The following is a 16,009-nucleotide window of genomic DNA, read 5'->3' as shown; positions in this document are numbered from 1 at the left end:
TTCACATCTCAGTCCTAAACCGCCAACCCCAAAACAGCAACACTTCTTCTGGCGTAAGGACTAGTGGTTCCACACCTGGGCCTTACACTGTATCAAATACAAATAGGCCACACACACATACGCACACACACACACACACACACACACATCCACCCCCATATACATATACACACCCCAGGATAAAAATGGCCAGTCCTGCTAACCACCGGAAGACCAGACATAAAGAAAACTAACTCTGTCTGTACCTGTGGTTCAGCTAAACTTGCCCTTATCAATTTATGTAACATCAATACAATAAATGGCCAGAAGCATCGAATAGCCAACTGATTCATTCTATACTCAATAGTTTATATTATCAAGACCACAAATATGAATGACTGGCTGTTTCATTCTCTTGTTTTGGATTGTTTTTATTCGACATCACAATAATTAACAATTTTGTCAAAGTACCGACAGGATTAGATTTTCTCACATTTTATGTTATATAATTTTATTTTCTTCAAAATATGCTTGCACGTCACTCAGTCTCACCTGGCAGGTGTCTTGCATGTTAAGGATCATGGCTGCATGTTTTTGTACCTGGAAGCAAACTAAAGCTTTAAGGTGTCAGCTTTAATTTTCAGGACTACACTTTGCACTTCTTTGCCCGGCTTAGTTCATTTGCTTCATCCACTGTGATCCTCCAGGTCACAGGATCAACCTGTGTCACTGCTTAAGATAGAGGCGGATCAGGGCTCCATCTTAAGGTTGGAGGGTCCAACGGATCACTTCAAAATCCATTTATAGCAGCTTTGCAACAACACAATGGTAGTTAGCATCTCTTCGGAGATTTCAATGTCATGATCGAAATCTCCAAAGAGATTATGAATCCAGTTATCAGGATTTAGTTCTGTCCTGAATCCTGATAACTAGCAGTTAGCTTAGCATGACCCTCCCTGGATTTGTTTGGACGTTTTCTCCTTGACGTACCATATATTTATAGTGAAAAACAATTTGTAGTAGTAGTAAAACATTAGGTGGAATTTCCCTTTAGTTATTTCCCAAATTGGAAGCTGCACTCAGAAACCAACTTCAGCTTTGCTTTTCTGGATGAGTGTTCAGTGTTTTCTCTAGTAATAGGAAGGCCACTTCTGCTTGGGTTGGTTGCAGTTCCATGTTTTCTGTTTGTGATGACATTCAGTGGTGAACAGAGTCCAAACGTCTGTAACCTTTTCCAGTCTGATAAATGTCTGACTTTGTTTCTCATCTGTTCATGCATTTCTTCACAGAGGGACACAATGTTTCTTTAGCCTGCTTCCTGCTGCCAGAGCAGACTGGGAAAGTTAATTCATTTCAAATATTTGGTTCAATGCTGGAAATTCACAATTTAAAAAGGGTGGTGATTTTTTATTTTTTTGTACTTTGTACAGAAATTGTATGATTTGTTGTAAAATTGTAACTGTAAAGATTTGTATTGGAGATAACATTTTATACAAAATTGTGTAAAAATGATAAAATGTAAAACTAATTGAAAGAGCCAGCTGTGTAGTGAATTTATATAATGTATTTGACTTGGTGAAAGTTTCTGAAATAAATAGTTCTTTCAATAACATTTAATTGTCGTCCTTGGCAGGACAATGACAAAACAAAACTCAAAAACAGAGCCCCTTAATGATCCAAACTCCAGATCAATTCTGCAGGGAGTCCTCAAAGCTCACTGAGCAGATGCAATGTTGCAAAAAGAAATGTGTAAGCATTTCTCCTCACTAATCTCAGAGACAAGTGTAGCTCTAAACACTCCTACAGGTCATTCTAAGAATCACTAAAACATGAGTGAACTATTTGTCCCGTTTATTTTAATCCATGCTAAATCATAACAATGTTACCATTAGATTTTAAATAACTGTAGAATCTGGTAGTTTAGATGTTATTACCCATGTGCTGATATACACAGTGAAACCCAGCAACTGGTTTCCATAGAACTTGCAGGTCACTTCCTGCCCAGCCACCATCTGAAGCAGAGCACACAACCACAGAGCATGTGACCCATTCATTCATTTATTCATCGTCATGTATAAACTGGATTTCAGGTGGAACAAAGCTGCTGTCAGACTCTGCTGCTCCCCGTCCAGTTGTCTTTATTGCAGTAAAAAAAAAGAAAATACCAGCATGATCAAGAGTCAAGAGGTACTTTTGGCAAATATAAATTATATATAGAGAAGGCAAGCAGACATCTTTAGCAACATAATGTGAGAGGAGACAAAGGTATCGACAAGTAGCTTCCATCAGTCGCCAGTTAGAAAAAAAAAAAAAAAAGGAATAAAAATTCATAAAAATATTTTATTCTAAACAACAAATAGTTAAAACAGGTGGACACAGGGAGAGCATTGATCTTCTTCCTTTCTCTGGTGTCATTCTGACTGCATGTTCCTTAGTCAAAGTGTGTGTGTGTGTGTGTGTGGGTGGAAAAGGAAGTGGGATGTGTGTATGTGCAGTGTGAGAGTTCATGCCAGTATATAACTGCAGAGATTCCATTTGCGTCCCACTTCCTACTGCTGAGCAGGTCGGAGAGCAGGTAAAGAAAACCACATTGGGCTGGGAAACATGACTTGGTGTGACGCAAACTGCTGATTGTTGTTCTGCTTCTAGGCTGGACTGGATGCTCAGTCCGACTGGCACAGGGGCAAAAAACAGTAGAGCTGCAGAGTGAAACGACATGAGAAACATGGCTGCTACTCCTGGGTGATAAACTGGCAACAGGAGGACACAGAGAATAAAGACAGGGTGATCTGGAGGCCCACAGTCTGGCTTTAGAGGTATTGTTGTAGAAAGTGCAGCAGCATAATCTCGTAGTGCTCCCCAGACTCGGGGCAGCGAATGCTGTGCCGCTCGTTGGGGTAGACCTGCAATAATGAAGCAGAGCGACGAGAACGCATCAGAGAGATTTTCATCTCAGCAACACAAAGCACAGCTGCATTTGTTAAACAAATACAAGAAATAAATAAAGTGAAGCCCAAGTTCAGCTCATCAAAAAGTTAGAATATTACTAGTATTTTAAAAATGTAATCAGGTTAATTGCACTGTGATTAATCACAATTATACTTAACTTTATAACCCTGAAATATAAATATGCACACAGTTGCCCTGGCTCAGCCATTCCTCCTGCTGCTCTCCAACCAATTCAAATGCAAGAAATTATCGGATTTCTTTTTTTGGAGCAGAAAGCATGTAATGTAGTCCGTCAGTATTAAACAGCAACTAATGGATCCTTACTTCACAATACATGGATACAAGCAGTAGAAAACATGTTAAGACTGACAGGTAAGATATATTTTCTGGGTCCTTAGCCCCTTCCCGATGACACCCTGGGCAACTGCCCATAAAGCCCTCAAACTGCTTCTGTATGCACGTTTTCAAAAAATGATTTATCGTCTCAAACCAAAACTTGTCTGAAGATTCTCAGTTTTCCAGGTTTTTATGTTCATGAATGTTGTTTTAAGTGTTCATTTAGAAACGTTCCTCTCTAATCATTCTCTCTGGAGCTTATGTGACAAAGCGGCGGTCTCTGGTTCTCATGCAGCTGAGTGACCACCATCACTCCTGCATGAGAAATGAAGAGCTACTACATGTAGATGTGAACATGCAGCTGGTGTTCAACTTTTGTTGCTGGCAGCTGTCACAGAAAACATTGCTGTCGTTTGTCACTCACAGTGCATCTGTCCCATAATGCATTGCTGTGAACGAGGTAACGCTCAGTGGGAGAGAGGCTTTTAGGTCACAATAGGTAGTTTGATTGATCTGTGTTATGTAATATTAAGATAATAAAAAATATTCAGATAAATCATGTGTGTTTGCATTTAGAGCCTTAAATATGACAAACAGAAAAAAAGGATTTCTGACCCACAAGAATTACAGTTTGGTGGCCTACACAGTTATCAGGGCATGGCCAGCAGCAGCTCATTCACATAATGGTGATGTAGCGCTAAGACATCACATTCCTTAATGAGCTCAACACAGACAGAACTAACTGATTGGGTGAAATCTCAATATCTGACAATGATTTTATGTATTAAATGTAATGAACGTGTTTTGTGTAGGCCACAGACGTATCCTTGCTTAAGGAAGCATAATAGTAGACCTTTGAAATCCTCTCTCATCAGTCTCATGCAGTGTTCATTGTGTTAAGGAATGAAGACAAAACAATGCAGAGAGATGACCTCTGACCTCTTACACCAATCACGTGGAAAAGCAGGATGAGTTTAGAAATCAGCCAATGAGACGTGATCTAAAGTTGATTTAAATAACAAAAATCTCTGTATTGCTACAAAACAACTTGATTTTTGTTCATTTATTGGTTTTTGGGATTTTCTGCCAATTTTATTATTATTTTTACCAAACTTAATTTTAGTTTTTGCTTTATCATTTATCCACGTGTGATGTTGTGAAGAATTTGGTCAACTGAGGTTGCATATTACAACTCAAGTTGTAAATATTGACAAACAATATTCTGGATTTTTATTTGCTGTGAGTTACAGTGATATAAATCAACACATGCCACCGACCTGAAGCTGGTAGGGCTTCCCAGCTCGGATTATCTGGGACACCAGGAAGTTGGTGTGGAAAAAGTGCACATTCTCATCTAAAAAGCCGTGGAGGATCAGCAAACGGTTGGGCCTGTGAGGAAGAGCAGGTTAAGATGAACAGGTTCCACAGGCCGCGCTGGATATCGGGTCCTAACGGACTCACAGAGACGTCTCAAAATAGTTCAAATACTTTACTCTGACTTTAAAATTAGAGAGCATCGCTGCAACATGTCTGTCGGATCACACTCCTTCAAGCTCCAAGAAAAAAATTATCTTGGAGCTTGAAGTTTGTCTTCGATATGACAGATTTCTACTGTAGCTAACTGGTGACATAATTCAATAAAAATTATTTCAAAATCCTGCATTTCAAGCTGCTAATAGCTTCATTTGATATTTTCAGCTCCTTTGACTCTAAAATAATCTGGAGTTCAGCGATCTAGGGGAAGGTACATTTTCAAACTGTCTTTTCTGCATGCGTTTTAAAATGTATTTTAAGAGCATAAATCACATTTCAAAATAAGCATCCTGTCAGGAACAATCATGTCGAACATCTCTGAGTTAAGTCGGGGCAGGCAGAGGGTGTGTGCTGTGTACTGACTCGCTAGGGAGCTTGTCCACATGCAGAGCCACTGAGCCCTCCTCATAACCCTGCTGGTTGTTCTCAGGCACATCCATGTAGCGCTCCGTGTAGCCCGTGTCGTAGGCCATCCACACGGTCACCGGGGCGCCAGCGATGGCCAACTGCAGCGAAACGGAAAGGAATGTCTCGAAATCAGCTATGTGGGTTAACAGAGCAACATCTTTAGAAAGAGAAACTGGGCTCATAGCTTTATAAACTCATCTTCAGATCTGAAAATAACAAGCTTAGAAAAGAACTATTGGCAATTCTCTAATTCAAGCTGATGATCATTTACAGCTCAACACTGACACCATGTGGTTAGAGAGAGCAGCGGCAATACAAACGTGGAAGTCAAATCGGCTAATTTAGTTACCAAGTCAACATTCCCTGGAGGATACCGACTCAAAAGAACATACTCAGAACTGGAAGTCAAAAATGTACAAACAAACATTTATATTCAAGATAATTTTTTTTTCTTCTTTGAATCAACAATTAGCAAACACCAGGTGGAACTACTCATCTATTGAGTTTATTATATTAACCATTTCTCAGCTGGGATTCCAACCCGTGTCGGGATTGAGACCTCAGTGCTTGGATTGACCGGCACCACAGCGCCCAAAGTACAAAGTCCAATTTCTTTTCATTTCTTGACATGACATAATTACTTGATTGTGCTATAAAAATATACTACATGGCTGAAAAACGTATAATACTGTCCTTTTAAGTAAAGGAATTGGATTATTTATCCATTTCTAATATTGTCTGAAAAAGGTTTAAATGGTTAAAATAAAAATAAAAATCAGCAGAATGAGCCAAGATTTTATCCAACTGTTATAATAATTGATAGAATACTTTATTACTAAATAATTATTTGCAGTGGGTATGAAAACTAAAACGTGGTTTCAACCATTAGTGCTATCATCAAAACAGAAACTCTTTCAGGAACAAGACCTGCTAACCTTGAAGATGTTGGGTCGCTGGATGAGGCCCATCAGAGAGAGGAAGCCGCCGTACGACCAGCCATGAATGGCAACACGACTCAGGTCCACAAAGTTAAACTTCTCAGCCACGTACTGCAGACCCTCCACCTGGTCCTCTATCTCCACCTGACCCTGGACAGTTCAAGTTGAGTTGTTTATTGCAGCTTTGTTTTCAGTTCAAATATTTGTATTTATATTCAAGCTCTGTATATCAGTCTACCATTTTGTTTTTCAGAGCTCCCTCAAATTCCAGGCCCCTCTGACAGGAACCCCTCCCATCAATGACAACCACAGCATAGCCGAGAGAAGCCAGCGTGTTGAGACGGAGGTACTTCATCCCCTTGAAAGAGTTGTTAACCAGCTGCACCTGAAAACACCCAGTCACAGACATCCGGGAAATGAATTCCCCATTTTCTTAGTCGTCTTAAAGTGATCGCGCCAACGAACCTGAGGGCCTCCGTACACAAACAGAACAGTTGGGTGTTTCCTGCCGGGCTGCAGGTTGTGAGGTTTGTACACCATCCCATAAAGCTGGAAGCCCGACTTCCCCGGAAAGTCAAAAATCTCAGGTGGGTTGTAATCTCCAGGGCAACCTGGAAGACCAAGGACAACGCAAAGCAGGAAAGGAGCATCCCAATTAGGACATTCCTAATAACAGCGGCATTTCCTTTAACATGAAAATCTCACTGAAGTTTGGGTAACACTAGTAACCCATGCTGATATCAAAATCTAACCACATGGATAATTCTGAATTTTATACATTCTTGGCTCTTGGCTCATTTCTTCAGCAACAATGAATGCTTGAAGATGGTGAACAGATCTGGTTTGCTTTAGCTATGCTGCTGTTCTGTACCTGGTGGCTCCATCAAGCTGGCCCAGAACTCTGGAACCACTCGCAGGGGGTCATCTTCTAAACTGGTCAGCTTGTACAAGTGAACGCACGGAGGTGTGCTCACGTTACTGTAGTGGCTCACAAAAAAGTCAAAGTTCTGAAAAGGGAGAGAGAAATGTCAGAGAGGCAGCAACATTAGTAATGAGAAGGCTGGTCAATATGGAGTGGAAGCCAGAGCAGAAATCTCAGAGTGCAAGTAAAGACAGAAGTGAAAGAGTACCTGACTAACAGAGCAGCAATGAGAGAATCCAGGCTTGGTTAGTCTGACCACGTCACCCGGAGACTCATAGCTGACCACATACAGGTGGTGCTCCAACGGCGTGTCCCTGGTGCCCTGGAAATATACCAGCTTGGTTCCTTCATTCACCCAAATCTAATAAGAGAACGAAGAGAAAAAGCTTACAGCAGCAGGAAAAAGCAGGGAGCTAGAAAGAGTGAAGAGACACCCAATGTGAGGCACTCATAAAACATATGATCATCTAGAAGAATGCCACAAATATTATATTCTTATCTCTAAACCCACTTGTTTAGAGTTACTTTTGTACCACAATAAATGAAACACTAACCAACATTTTGACATGTAATGATGGCACTTTGAAACAGATTATGTTTCAATTGTTGATTTTTGCGTTTTTCTGATGTAAAGCACCTTGAACTGCCTTGTTGCTGAAATGCACAATACAAATGAACTTGACTGGACTTGGTGCCTGTGTTGTTTATCTGAGGTTTTATTTACCTCAGATAATATGTCAAACATTCATAGACTCCTTCATGTTCATGATTGTTATGTCATGTTTATGACACTGTATAATAATTCTTATTATAATTATATATTAATCAGGAAGTCAGACTGCCAGAAGGATCCACATAGCTTTCCTGAAGCGTTTACCTTTGAACCATGTCTGGACAGCACTTCCCATTCTCCGCTGGTCAACGTAACCTCTTCCTTGATTGCACATTTAAAATTTCCTGTAAAAAAATAAAAAGAATCTGTTGACATAACTGAAGAGAAAACACTGACTAGTTTTTTGTGCTGATCTATTTTTGAGTAATGAAGAAACATTTTCTCTCACCCTCCACATGCTGGTATTCCTCTGTCCAGTGGTGGTAACCTGGCTGTAACAGTGAGGTGATTTTATAGAGGTGGCTGAAGCCTGTTTTAGACTCATTTACCCAAATGAAAGTAAACTCATCTTCTGTTGTTTGAATAAAAGGATAGAATATATCATGAACCTGCAAAAAAAAAAAAAAAAACAGACAAAACTGTGTAAAACTATGAAATGACTCCAATCATATGTCAATCGAGCAGCATAGAAAGATGTTTTCACATTTATCCAGACGTCAGTGGCCTCCTCATAGATGATGTATGGCTGAGTGCAGCTGGGCACAGCCTCCAGACTGTCCTGCCTCAGAGTGGAGTCTTCTGTGACGGGGATGAAGAGCGCGGGAGGCAGCAGAACAAGCTGCAGCTTCCTCTGGCTGCGGTCCAGCAGCACTGCCCAACCACTGGCACCAAACATAGCTCAATTTTTATACTGGGAGAAACTCTTAAGGCTGCAAGATGTAACTTTTAGAATTTTTTTTATATATATACATTTGTTTAAACTGCCACTGTGTTGTCACGGTATAATACAAAATTGTAAATAATCTGTATTATGATAGTGATAGTTGACAGCTGGACATAGGCAACAGCACTCCCAATGGGATAAAGGTGTAAGAAAATGGATGGACGGATTGATTGATAAGAAAAAAAGTTACATATTGCAGCTTTAAAGAAAACATCTTAAAACACAACTAATGTCAGTATAAAGTAAATTCCTTATTAGGGGTGCCCCAATAAATCGGCACAGAGTTCCTTAATTAAACCGATACATATGAAACCGATATTACCCACCGATCTGAACTATCCACACAACGATCTGAAAATCAGCCACAGTTTCCATTAGCTCTGCTATAGAGAGCGCTAACTGTAAATAGTTTTGCCTAGCACGGTATATTGGAATAGGACTCAGACACAAACACTTTACTTCCTTTCTTGGCACACACCAAAATCTCACTTACTATTTTCCGTCTATCGTCCATCCTGCTCTGGCAATGTATTCTGTTCCAGGAAACAAGGTGCTAAATGGGACGACCAGCTCTTTCTCTTGCGTGCTAATAATCTGAAGCACACCCATCCACCCACACACAGACACATATTTGTAAAATTAAATATTCAATCAGATGAATTCCAACATGAACAGATGAAAAGTAACCTACTTTTCCTTGATGGTCCGTCCTGATCTCTGCCAGTTTTAAAGTAGCCTGAGGATTTTTACTACCTATGCAGATGGATAGACACACGTTCAATATTTGAACATTAAATGACTTCAAATTAAAAAAAAAAGAAACACACACACACACGAGGGGCCGGGATTGACCTGTGCGAGGATATCGGTACGCATCTGCTTTCCTCTCCTCCAGGGCCGGAGACGGAACGTGAATAATTTCTACTTCGGTCTCATCCACCTCCTCATACAGAAGGTACAACATTTTCCCTCCATCAGAATCTACAGGAGCAAACAAAGCAGAAGCCACTGTGAAGAGAACCTGACAGCTTCGCAGCCTGGCTGAGGGTTCAGCGCTGACCTGCTGCTGCAGATGGACTCCACCAGTAACCAGTGAAACGGTCAAACTCCTCCTGGATGACGAACGTTGCTACACCTGCAGACCTGGGGTCCTCTTTGACGTTGTCCAAACCTGGGAGATGAGGCAGGGATTACAAACAGGAGCACATCCAGTTCAGTCGAAACTGTTCTGTTGAAAGTAACTTTTAATTCCAAAGTAAATAAAGCCAAGATAATCTCCATTTCATCATGCCATTGTTTCTTTCTTTGGCACAATTTGAGTTAAAAACTGTCCATCTTTCGTCCTTACAAATAAACAGAGAACAGCAGGTGCATGTTGTGTCTGTCATCTTTGTGATTGTCACTTCAAGTACATAAAACCAACGATCAGACAGAAAAGTCTCAAACCTTTGTGGCAGTATGTCAGCCTGCGCTCCTCTCCCGTCTTGATGTTGGCTATCCACAGGTCGTTGTTGTTGATGAAGGCTATAAAATCTGGGTGTCCGGGGCAGATATTGGGGTCCATGCGGGTGCCTGAGCACTGGCTCTTTATCTCCACTGGTTTTACTGGGGCAGACTGCTGGAACAGATAAGCACTATGAGCCAAAAGGCCCTTTCACAGTGGATGACTTAGCAAGACTGCTTACAAAGTAGGACAGTGAACCCTCGTTTTTCGCGGGGATTACGTTTCAAAAAGAACCTGTGAAAGGCGAAATCCGTCAAGTAGGAACCTTTATTTTTTCTTACAATTATTATACAATGAAATACTCCATAATACATTGAAACCAAAGAGCAAAACCTTTTTACAGGACCAAGCATTTGTGTAACAATAAAAGTACTGTATAAATGTTTTTTGTTTAGTTTTTTACAAATAACTACTGCACTATAAAATAATCATTTTAATTAATCAATATGAACTGAAGGTTTCAAATTATGGAGATCAGCACTGCGACCCGAGCCATTGGATTAGAACGTGAGAAAATGAAAAATGATCATAAAAAAATACCAAGTACAGCAGGACAAACAGTGACTCGCATGCATTTCACTGCTCTTCTGACAGAGCTGCTGCATCCTGACTCTGAAATAGAGCTCTGTAGCGTTTTTTTCTTCTAAACCTCACGGTGCAGGTGTGTTTTTTCGAGAGAAGAACATAGTAATAGTAATAGGCAAAAAGATTCTGATAAACCAACATGCTACTATGGATTATGTTTGAGTAGCATGTCCAGAAGTTTAACTCTTTCTGCGATAGTTAGCATCTTCCTCTGCCTTTTGGGCCTTGGTCAGTGCAGAACATTTTGTTGACATTATGGGTTTTAGAGAAACTTGAAAATGCAAGAGAATTTGCAAACTTAAATCTGGCAAGCTGTTTTACGTATGTGTACATATTAAACCGCAACGTTATTGACACATACGTAGAGAAGAAGCTGAGAGACTGCTTAGCCAATCAGGATGCAGAATACAATGCACTGTGGAAAAAAAAAAACTGCGCAAAAAAATCTGCGAAGCAAGACTGAAAGATGAACCGCGTTATAGCGAGGGTTCATATTTACAAACCGTTGGTAATTTCTTCTGTAGTACTGATGACTCACTGATCAGAGCCATGCTGCAGACAGAGAACCTAGACTGCACTGCGTTCACACAGCAGGTCCTCAAGCTTGAGTCCAAGGTTTTACTGACTTTTTTTTCTTGCGAGGTCATTTAAACTACTGAATGATGTCAAAACCCCACCCAATGTGATCTGCAGAAGTACGCATGTAACACTCAGAGGGACGCTAGAAAAGTAATAATGGATGCAGCAATATATGGATGGCCCATAAAGGGACAGTCTTATGTGTTTACCAGACACATAATGTCATGTTATAGCACAAGCTAGTAGCTATGTTAACTTCAGTTGTTATAAAAAATGCTGTATATGTCAAACATGACTTAAGAGAATTTGACTTTCTCAGTTAACGCCTTGAAATTGGGCCTCTGTCTCTTTAACAACATCTCATCTTTCTGAAACTCCACCATCAGGAAGTCATCATAACATTGATGACGCTGGGGTTTTCTGTGGTGGAAATTTTTTTTCTCAGGTAATGTATTATAACTTTATTAATCTGACGTTGATATATTGGATTCCAGGTTTTTTTCCCTCATCTTCCCTCCAACTTTCTGAGCACCCATAGCGCCCTCTGGTGGCCTCCACCTTGAAAAACACTGATTTAATTGACAGCTGTTGGAAACCTTTTTCTGTCACTGCACAGGGTGGAACAACCAGTTGTTAGGCTCAGAGGGAAATATCTTTATTACACATGTGCAGGCTGGTCTGGATTGCTTTTTAATAAACCAAGTCATCATTTGACAACTGCATTCTTTATTTTCTCTTGTTATTTGTGTTTTATCATTAAGTCTTGAAGGTAATCTGTATTTTATTTAGAAGGTTTTTGGATTTTCATTTCTACTGGATTTTAAAAACCACATATTATTGCCCTGACCTGTGTGCTGCTTTGTGTTGGGCCATCGCTTAAAACGTAAAAAAAAAAAAAAAAAAACATGAAAGTTTGTTGCTAAATGGTGCAGATGTAATAATTGCTCTTTAAGCTGAATAGAAGCAATGTACTCACGATGAAGCCGTTGTTGCCTCCATCCTGACAATAGAAGAGACTGTTGCTGGCCTGGAACAGGAACAGCCCCATCTTATCATGGTAGTCATATGACGTGATCCCAAAAGCTCCCAAACGCTTCCGCTCTCTCAACAGCTCCTCTTCTCGAGAGTAAGCCCCCTGGTGCGGAGTCGCCTAAGGGACGCAGGAGGAAGCTAAAAGTAAGCTCCTTTTCAATTCTTTTGTTACTTGAAAGTTTGCTTCATAAAACATAGCCAGGCATTTATTTTAGAGCTATCACTTCTGTCTGGTGTGTCTACCGTCTCCCATGATGAAGACAAAGCCAAACAGAAACAACTGTTATCATCAGAGCCCTAAAACACGACGCAGTCGCTGACATTTACACACACAACCACTGAGTCATAAACAAAATGACACCAGCAGATGAAGACCCACAAACAGTCATCTTCAATAATTGAAACCAACCCATCCTTCTGTCATATTGCTAACTGCTTCTTACCAAGAAGCTTTATGTAGTTCAGCAAACAGCTGACACCTGCAGCATCACACCCCATAATATTCAGCTTAGGAGTAACAGCACATTTTGGAATCCATTCTTAGTTGGCATCTTACTTGCTTGTAACTTTCCCTCTTTGGGAAGCTTGTCAGTTTTAGTTTCTTGCTCGTTAATAAAGAGAAGCAGATCAGGTTTTACTGGATTATTCCAACATTTCTTGTTTTCACGGAGGTCTTTCAAAACTTTTGAAAGCTTTTCTAATTTATGTTTTCTTAAATTATTTTTTACGTGCATCAATAAAGTTAGCTCCTGATCCATTATGTCCATTTATACAAAGGCAAAAGTTACAGAGTCACTAGATGAAGGTCAGAACAGAACTGCAGAACCTCGTTGGGTCAGAACACTTTTTCATACAACGCTACACCTGAACTTAAAAAGTTTGTTCACATGACTAAATCTTGGCTGAAGGAAAACCAAAGATGTGATCATTCTTAACGCTCAGATTTAAAGGATGAGCACATTTATGTGGGAGTGTATGTGTTAGTGAATTAATATTATATCTGCTGAAAGTGAGGATGTGAAGGTACTGAAAATAAGCAAGGATATTAATGGAAATTTGGCTGATTCACACAATCTGCACCGATGTCACCAAAGTCAGTCTGGTCCACAACAACTCATTTGGCTGTTTATGAATATGTAGGGAAGAAAAGGTTTGTATTTCTACTGCATTTTGATTTATTAATCATTTATATTTTAATATAGAGTTTTTATTATATGAATTTGGAGGTTGCAAGGTTGATGACATGAATATGTAGGCAGTAATGTAATATTCATGTATTCTTACTGTAATTGTTCTATTGATTGTATTAGCACAATTCTGCTGAAAATCAAATATAATGCAAAATTAAGACTTTTACAAGAAGACTGTTCAGCCTTATGCCAAAGTCACCTGGAAGTGATCCAGCATTTGTTTCCATGACAACACTAAAAGCGCCTCCTTCCGGACCTTCTTGGGGATTTCGGAGTAGAGTAACGAGTTCTCTCTGCTTCCGTAAGGCATTCCTGGAAACAAGTAGAAGAAAAGCCTCAATGCAATTCTTCTACTAACGTCCAAATATGAAACATAACACAGTGACAATTACACTGCGACCAGAAAAACAAAAATATTCAATAAAGAGAAAAAACACAGACACAGAAGTTTTAAAAAACAAACTCAAAGCCGATCTCGGGTTGTTAAGACTTACCAAGGTAGTACAGCCGGTGGGAGTGGGGCCCGTTCTCATCTGTCTTCTGCACAAACTGGAAGTCATGGGGGGCCTTGTTGGCGATCATTCCCGAGTATTTCCTGCTACAGTGGATGATGTCACGCAGGCCCTCCCAAGAGTGTTTCTCCACAAAGAACTGAGACGGCACGTCGCCCATCTCCACCACCTCTGTGCTGTCCCACAGGCCGTCAACAGCCATCATGCTCACAGTCCAACAACTGCAGCAACAATAGCAGGAACCAGTGAGCATTGAGTAAACAAACTCAATGTCCACTGAATCCTGAGGAGATGCAGAAATATTCTACCTTTTCCAGATGCCCTCTTTCTTGTCACAACGCTTCACCTTCTTTCCTCTATGCATTCACCAATCAGCACCTCAGATCCCAAATATGTAACCTGTCAACAGATCATAATGCATGATCAATCCAGCTGTTGTACGGAGAAAAAAATCACTGCGTTTGTAAGCTGAAATCAGCTGGTTCACTCAGATGTGAGTCAGACCAGCATGACGCACAAACTGTGGGGAAAAACTGAGGTTCCGACCCGCTAAAGCTCCAGTCTTACCTTGCTGTTGGTAATTACAGTTGACTGAAGCTGTGAAGTGTTCCCTTCCTCAAGAAACACTGATTCACACAATCTGCACCGATGTCACCAAAGTCAGTCTGGTCCACAACAACTCATTTGACTTCAAACATTTGATTCCAGATTTGACAGAAATGACATCAATAGTTTTAAAGAACTCTTAATTATGTAGCCTTATGGGAGGCAGTGCGTCTCTAACGTTGATTTTTCAAAAAATAATTAAAAAAAATGCATTTTTAAACCGAAACATTTGTACATATCAGAGATCACTCCGTCTGACATGTGCTAACATCTGGGTTCAACGCACAGCAAAGCCGGGCTGGAGCAGAAGCACAGCGGGCTCTGTTGGTTAGCTAGCCTACAATGGAGCTTTGTTCTCAGGTTGCAAATCTTGAATAACACCGGCAACACATAGTTGGCCGTTCGGGGCTTTTTTTAACAGAACCGATATTACATTTCACAGTAACCGCTGACAGTCACAGTTGTGAGAAACAGGAATTCATTCGTTTTCCTTCTTCGCTCCGTTTTGACAGGACTCTCCTCCTCTGTCACTTTCGTTCTCAAGCTAACTAGCTAGCTACCAGAGCTGGTAGCCGCTAAGTAGCGGCAGCGCTTTCGGAGAAAACCCGTTCCAGGCAGGCTTCATTTGGGTCCAGGCTCATATTTACCCCCAGCACTTACCAGTTTGGCTACAGCTCCTTCAAGCGGTTATTACAGCCTATTAGCTCAGTGTCAAACAGGTTTCGCGACTGCTAAAGGTTGAATCCATGGCCGAAACAGCCACACAAGACGCAGCTGGCTCACAGATCGGGAAGGAGGAACGTTGCTCCCGGTAGAGAACACATCGGTACTTTTTCCCAGACGCACCGCTCAAATTGAACCCCGTTGTGAGAGTTCAGTTAGATGAAACTCTTTTCAACGTTCTAATCTGAGGAAAGCTGACACCTGAAATAAATCTTTATCAACCCCGTTTTACACAGAGATGATCCCATAAACACTACGGGATGTTGGCAACACCTGAGTCACGGTGAAGCTGTAGAAAACGACCTGATCTCTTCTGGCATTAAAGTTTGTTCTTTTCATGTTCTAATCAATCCAGATTACCAACTGAATGTATTCAAAAACATTAAGCAATACTTTTAAATGACTATAACTTCTTGAACATGTGCTGAGGCACATTGGCTATTCTTAGAATAGGCTTCACCATGTTTGATTCTAAATGTATGGCATTTAACTATTCAGTACTGAATCCTCTGAATAGTTCCATTACTGTATCAGCCCGTTTCCTTACTTCTGTTTTGAAGCTTTCTGACAGTAATGGCCTTTATTTGAGCTGATCAAACTGAAAATATGTAGAGAAAAAATTAACCAAGTGTACTACTTGCTGATTGGGAGCTTCTG

The 16,009-nt window shown here is 40.5% G+C and overlaps 1 protein-coding gene across 3 annotated transcripts; it reads right to left on the bottom strand.

The window, feature by feature from the left end:
* Nucleotides 1–2,021: 2,021 nt before the first annotated feature.
* On the bottom strand, nt 2,022–15,486 carry dpp9 (dipeptidyl-peptidase 9). 3 transcript variants are annotated; one of them, XM_055032552.1, is made up of 21 exons: nt 15,290–15,486; nt 14,332–14,422; nt 14,006–14,244; nt 13,711–13,823; nt 12,266–12,439; nt 10,068–10,239; nt 9,682–9,792; nt 9,474–9,602; nt 9,313–9,374; nt 9,115–9,215; nt 8,382–8,559; nt 8,127–8,286; nt 7,943–8,022; nt 7,274–7,426; nt 7,015–7,150; nt 6,609–6,754; nt 6,382–6,528; nt 6,141–6,293; nt 5,161–5,303; nt 4,542–4,653; nt 2,022–2,882 (listed from the first exon to the last, which is right to left on the bottom strand). In XM_055032552.1, the coding sequence occupies exons 2-21, from the start codon at nt 14,385–14,387 to the stop codon at nt 2,790–2,792; spliced, it is 2,658 nt and encodes an 885-aa protein (XP_054888527.1). In that variant the 5' UTR covers nt 14,388–14,422; nt 15,290–15,486; the 3' UTR covers nt 2,022–2,789. The 3 variants fall into 3 exon arrangements, with proteins under 3 accessions (XP_054888527.1, XP_054888529.1, XP_054888528.1); XM_055032554.1 differs by having other exon boundaries at nt 10,068–10,236; XM_055032553.1 differs by lacking the exon at nt 15,290–15,486 and adding an exon at nt 14,591–14,942.
* Nucleotides 15,487–16,009: the final 523 nt, after the last annotated feature.

This window comes from Poeciliopsis prolifica, unplaced genomic scaffold, assembly GCF_027474105.1.
Source record: "Poeciliopsis prolifica strain line A6 unplaced genomic scaffold, Auburn_PproV2 SCAFFOLD008, whole genome shotgun sequence".
NCBI classification, from domain to species: Eukaryota; Metazoa; Chordata; class Actinopteri; order Cyprinodontiformes; family Poeciliidae; genus Poeciliopsis; species Poeciliopsis prolifica.
Note: the sequence above shows the minus strand (reverse complement) of the source record. Positions and strands in the feature narration are given on the sequence as shown.